The sequence below is a fragment of the Limulus polyphemus genome, unplaced genomic scaffold, assembly GCF_000517525.1.
Source record: "Limulus polyphemus unplaced genomic scaffold, Limulus_polyphemus-2.1.2 Scaffold1846, whole genome shotgun sequence".
NCBI lineage: Eukaryota > Metazoa > Arthropoda > Merostomata > Xiphosura > Limulidae > Limulus > Limulus polyphemus.
The window spans coordinates 88205-94766 of record NW_013667456.1 but is presented as its reverse complement, the minus strand read 5'-3'; the positions used below and the strand labels follow the sequence as shown (position 1 = coordinate 94766).

At 33.3% G+C, this 6562-nt stretch overlaps 1 protein-coding gene across 4 annotated transcripts in view; it reads left to right on the top strand.

Moving 5' to 3' along the window:
• The window catches only part of LOC106465131 (epithelial splicing regulatory protein 2-like), a 68583-nt gene extending 63031 nt beyond the window's left edge, over window positions 1-5552 (top strand). For all 4 annotated transcript variants that reach the window (XM_022392964.1, XM_022392962.1, XM_013925329.2 and 1 more), the window contains exon 13: window positions 3595-5552. In XM_022392964.1, the coding sequence (XP_022248672.1) occupies window positions 3595-3753 (159 nt within the window). In that variant the 3' untranslated portion in view covers window positions 3754-5552. The remainder of the gene's footprint in view (window positions 1-3594) is intronic.
• Window positions 5553-6562: the final 1010 nt, after the last annotated feature.

The following is a 6562-nucleotide window of genomic DNA, read 5'->3' as shown; positions in this document are numbered from 1 at the left end:
TGTTTTTAATTGTTTTTTAAATCTAAAGTTTTAATTTATTTTAACAAGGCATGACCCTCAACTTCATATTTTTAACTTTGTAAAGCCAAAGAACTTAACTCTTTATTGCAAAGGTACATGGGCCCGGCATGGCCAGGTGGTTAGGGTACTCGACTCACAATCTTAGGGGCGCGGGTTCGAATCCCCGTCCCACCACACCTGCTCGCCCTTTCAGCCGTGGGGGCGTTATAATGTGACGGTTAATCCCACTGTTCGTTGGTAAAAGAGAAGCCCAAGAGTTGGCGGTGGGTGGCGATGACTAGCTGCCTTTCCTCTAGTCTTACACTGCTAAATTAGGGACGGCTAGCGCAGATAGCCCTCGTGTAGCTTTGCGCGAAATTCAAAACAAAACAACACAAAAACATAGGTGCATAACGTACAAAATATCTTGCTGTTTTTGATATATTTTGGTAAGTTATAAATGGGTACGTTACCTAGAAGTAACATTGTTCAACTGAAGAACCAATGAAAGTAAATCCGTAGTTTATTTATACTGTTACCTGGAAGTAAGAACATTTAACTACAAAACTGAACCGCTTGTATGTGTATTAAACAACAACTATTTGTTATCTGTAAGTTACAATGTGCAATAGAGGATTAAAGAGTGAATATAAAGCTGAATGTATAACAATATGTCAGCCACACTATCTGCCATATCCGACAAGGCCTTTCGCCTTATACCAGAGCTCATCAGGCTGACTGGGATACGACAGGCACAGTAGTGAATGAGACGCTATTTTGTGTTATCAAATTACTTGATAACACCTTATCCCTCACCTATCACAAATGCCGAACAAGTGAAAAATTCAGTTTCGGAACGTAGAATTCGGATTTTGATACCCTTGGGGGCAGAACACAGATGGCCCATTGTGTTTAACTTCAAACAAAAAGCTTTATAGGTTAGCCTAGATGTAGATTGGCATCGGGAAAATACCACCACGAGGCTGAAACCTTGTGCTTTATAGGATATCCTCAAAAACTCACCTAGCTGCTGAGTATTTGCTTTCCCTTTACAACATCACTTCAAAATTAAGGTCGGCGGATAGTCTTAAGTAGGTTTGTGCAAAAATGATAAAAAAATAATAAAAAAAAGTCGTAGAGAAATAGTTTGCTTAATAAACATCATTTTGTTAATTTTTTTAATTAACCACCCCAATCTTATCTAATTTAGTTGCTGATTTATTCCCCATTTTTTTACTTATATTTCGTGTGAAGGTCCAGTTGTGGCCTATTAATTAACGTGCTCTACTGCGTATCGAAAGGTCTCCAAGGTTCGAACCCGCTATATGCCGTTCATTACCTTCCACATTCTCAACTGTAGGTGTGACATGAAAGCAACATGCGAAATGAACGCGTCCTGGATGCCAAATGCTCCCGAAAATCACGTCAGGCACGTAAATATTTAGAAGAATGTGTCCGATTGGCACGAAACGTAAAACATTTTCGTTATCGTCTCATGTTAGATAAATAAACACTGTCGTTTCCGGCTAGTATAGACGGGGAATGTACTCTAAATGTAAACCATAATTTTGTATTCTCGTAACGTGAATTTATGATATATTGTATTTTGAAGAATTTGTATAATGGGGCTTCTTCCTCATCGAAATTGTAAAGAAAATGAGAGTTCATTTTTCATAAAGGGTTTATTTGTTTATAATTAAGTACAAAGCTACACAATGGGCTATCTGTGCTCTTGTAAGTCCGCAGACATACCGCTGTGCCACTGGGGGACTTCATAAAAGGAAAATACTTATTCTAGCTACGATCCTGACAGTACCCATCGTAAATTATTGGGATACTTTTTTTTTTGACCGACTAGTGCAGTGTTTCCCAGAGGGGGCGCCAAAAATTGGCCGAAAACAACAAAGATGCTGTATTATTTTAGTTATCATTTATTATTAATCTTAACATTGAAATTACAGGATTGCTTCACATTTTAAAACGAAAATAAGATAACCTTACACAAAATTAAGTGTGTGTTTAATTGCTCATCAGTCTACAAATTTAACCCAAGCATGATAAATTGCTAATGGTCTAATCAAAATACATATAAATTGATAAGAAAAGGCCACATTAAATTACAAACATACAATTTAATAGAAAAACTACTTCAGAGATCTCGTTAAAGTTCATTAGTAATTATTTTTTGAAATTGATAAATCACATTTTAAGCCATTTTTATAGGTTGGGGGGAAGCTCAAACTTTTTTATTCACATCAAGGGAGCCTCAGACTAAAGTGTTTGGGAACCAATGAACTAGTGGATCTGAACGACGCACTTATAGCGCATCTATGACCTTAAAGTGCTGAGCAAGTTTTTCCAATAACGGGCTGGGAACAACCCTCGGATTCTCTACAACACATTTTACCTAATACAGTGGCCGGCATGGCCAGGTGGTTAAACCCTCGACTAGCAATCTAGGGGTCGCGGGTTCGAATCCCCGTCACACCAAACATGCTCGCCATTTCAATCGTGGGAGTGTTATAATGTGACGGTCAATCCCACTATTTGTTGGTAAAAGAGTAGCCCAAGAGTTGGCGGTGGGTGGTGATGACTTGCTGCCTTCCCTCTAGTCTTACACTGCTAAATTAGGGACGGCTAGCGCAGATAGCCCTCGTGTAGCTTTGCACGAAATTCAAAAAACAAACCAACCTAATACAGCGAAAATTTGTTCTGAAGTTACTTCAGTCTGATAAGTTTATTGTCTCTGTGAGAGAGTTTTTTTTTTATTCGGATTAACTCTTCAACAATAACCATTCCACTTAAACAAAATAAACTTCAATAATAGATATTAATTATATGTTACTAAATCTTGAAACTTCGTTTGTTTGTTTTTCTAATGACAATCCCCAGCACTGTTTTGAAGTTATTTTACGACAAAAGAAGAACAATTGTCAAACGGTCATAATTTAACTTTAGGGTTTTAAATTGACGCAAATTTAAAATTATTATTTTTTGATTATATTTATATATACGTATGTTTGTGTGCACGAGCATCAGAATACGTTTTGATTAAAAAAAATTAAATTACCGTATTGTATGTTTCTTTGTTGAATTTCTCGCAAAGCTATCTGTGCTAGTCGTCTCTAATTTAGAAGCGATGGACTTGAGGGAAGGCAGCTAGTCATCAGTACCCACCGCCAACTTTTGAGTTACTTTAATTGAATAGTGGAACTGACCGTCAAATTTTAATGCCCCAACGCTGAAAGATGTTCGGGGCTGAGATTCGAACCCGCGACCCGCAAATTGCGAACCAAGTGGTTTAACTATTAGGCCATGCCAGGCTCGTGAACGTTAAATAAATGAATACAACTTTTGGATAAATGTTTAGTATATGTTACAATCTATACTTGAAGTGTTATTGTTATTCATATCTTCAATTAAATGATTAGTTTTATACTTTGGTAATTTTATGTGCCTCTTTTCATTAAAGTATTTGTCTATTTTTACTGAAAAAGTCAACACTTGATGAAAGAGAGAAACGTTTGTTACAAACACCGTCTCAATTGAAAGTAGATTTATCTAAAATTATTTTGTGATTTCGCACTTTTCCAGTTAACTTCCGAATGTATTCAGCTTCAACGGAATGGAGACGGTCGACCAAACGGTGAAGCTTTAGTAACTTTTTCCTCAAGAGCTGAGGCGGAACGTGCTATTCAGGAAAAGAACCGCCAGAACATCGGAAACCGTTACATTGAACTTTTTATGGCTTGAAATAAAAACGAAAGTAGCACTTGTTGGCGATTTGGAACAATATATCCCTGATGACATCCACGTTTAGCTGTGATGAGATTGTAAACTTAATTATCATTTAGACATGCAAGATAGTGAACCTTTCGAGTTTTTATTAGTGATTCAGTACAATATATTCTTTTATCGATCTTGCGATGACAACAAAATCGATGTCTTCCAATAATGGTTCTTCCTGGTCAGAGTAAACTCCTAATGACTAATAAGGAAAAACACATTTGTATAGCAGTTTAGTGTTTCTTTGATATACACGTTAACTTGTACTTTATTCATGATTTTTAGTAAATGCCATTATCTTGTATTGTCTCGAATATTAAGACATTTTTGATAATCTTTTTGAGTGTAAAGCAGATAAACTCTTCACTTTTGTTACGCTTTTCTTTTTAGATGACCGGAATTTTGTATTATTGTAATTGAGAATTCTTTCAGCATTTACTTTTTTGTGCTGTTAGTTTTATATATGTATTACTGTGTTCTATATGTCGTTTCACGTAAGTTATTTATATGAGAAAACATATTTTTCACAGTTTTGAAGTGCATTCCAAGTGCCTTATGCTATAATGACAATTGAAATTGCGCGTGCTATTTTGTGACTTGTATTTGAACATTATATATATATAGAATATCTCGAAGCCTTTTTTTATGTTTATTAGCTGAATAGAAATCTAATAGAGCAATCAAAACAAGCCGCTGTTGTGAGTACTGCGTATATTTTCACGTTTTGTATGTGTAGTGTAGATTGTTTTAATAGTAGTTGATTTGACATTGCGGCACGCTCTTCAATTTGTATAATCACGTTCAGCGTTGTAATCAACATTTCTGCCATGTATATTTTCCTAGTTATTAATTTTTATTTTATCTTATTATCGATAGATGAAATGAGCTTAGAAACCGCTCTTGAATTTTATTTTTCATTTTTATTGATTTTGACGTGCTGGATGACGTACATTATTGCTAAGGGTTTTAAAAACCCGAGTAATACAACGTGTTAAATGTGTGAACCTTTTAAAAATGAAGTTAATGTGTGTGTGTGTGTGTTTTATTATTCTTGTTTCGTGTATTTTATGTATAGTGACAATTTTGTATACTATATAGAAGTTTAAACTTCAGAGAAATCTTGCATTGGGCTCATCATGTCTGTTTTACACTTGCATCAATGTTGTCTCAAAAATATCAAAATGTTTCTTTTATTTGGAAAAACAACAATTACGAGTTCTTTTATAATCATTTTCTTTTATTTTCGGTGGATTTTAATATAAAAGAACTTTTACATAATATAAATTAGGCCTAAAATTAAAACAAAGCCCGTAACTTTCACTTGAAACATAGCTTTAATAGTTTAAATAACTTTTTATTGTGGATTTTAAAAGAAATTAGTTTTGCTTTACCACATATTTCGCAAAGAGAATTAAATATGCACCTACCGGATGAGATTGAAGCATTTTTTAGCGTAATTTAATTAAATTCAATTTAATTTGCATGATTCAATAATTATTGTTTGTAGTTTTTTGTGATTTATTCTGTTTTTTGTGTGAAATATTGATAGTTCACTTAAGCCAATAGATTCTTGTAAATGGTCTGGAAAAATTAAAAGATTTTGCAATTTATGTATTAAAAAAGGCTGTATACAAGGCACTTGTAAAAAACATACGATCCTACTTTTGATAGTTAAAGAAAGCCTGGGTGCCTTAAAGAGAATCAAATCAAGTTGATTGTATATTTTGAGATGTGTGTATTAAACGACAATAAATTCCTTGCATTAACCTTGTGTGAATTAAGTTCTGACACATTAATTTTGTGAGAAGTTTTGAACGAAAGTTCAAACAATTATACGTGAACATTTTTAGGATTAAAATCGCAGAGGTATCAAAATTACCACCGTTTGAGTTTGCTTTATTTAATCAATGGAGATTAGGGGAACGATTACGATACTCATCTCGCTTGTAATAGAAAAACTATACGTAAAACATTTTTTGTCATCTCGTATTTTATTTTCACAAAAACGTGACAGATGTTAAAGTTTATCTTACTTCATTTCATTTTTTATGGTAAGACATACCAAATTTAATTTCGAAATAATTTAGCCAATCACAGGTTTTCACGTACTGTACAAATAATTAATAGAAAAGAAAACATGGTTCTTTCTTAACCTTATTATTGCCAATATATCAAACAAACTTATATGGGCAACATGATTTATTATGCCATTGATAATAGTTTGTAACATAACTGAGATTAAAAGTTTACTTAATTTCTTTGAGGTACTTGACCAATATGTGTCTAGATAAATAAACAAAAAAGTGACCTAATCTAAAAATTGGGAATACATAATGTATCTATTTTGGGAATAAAAGGGTTAAGTGAAGTACCTCGTTCTCAATATTTTACGTCATTTCCTCTATTTTTTACGTGGTTATTATTATATTTTGATATTGATTACTTATTTAAATCACATTAAAATGTTACAGAAATACAGTGGTTCTTTTAAACTATTATATATGCATTATAACAAAAAATTCAAATCATCAGTTGGAATAATAATAGGCTATAATGTTGATCTTTAAATTTCATTAGGTAATGTTAAACATTTTTCTATAAGATGCAATATTTATTTCTTTAAAAAGGAACAAGTGTATTTTAAAACACTTTATTTTTTCCCAAAATATGTTTAATAAAAGAAAACTAATTAGCTGGTCAAATATTGCTTACAGCGAGGGTTAAGATTGTTTGTAATTATGCACAATGCTCTGCTCACCACGAGTATCGAAACACG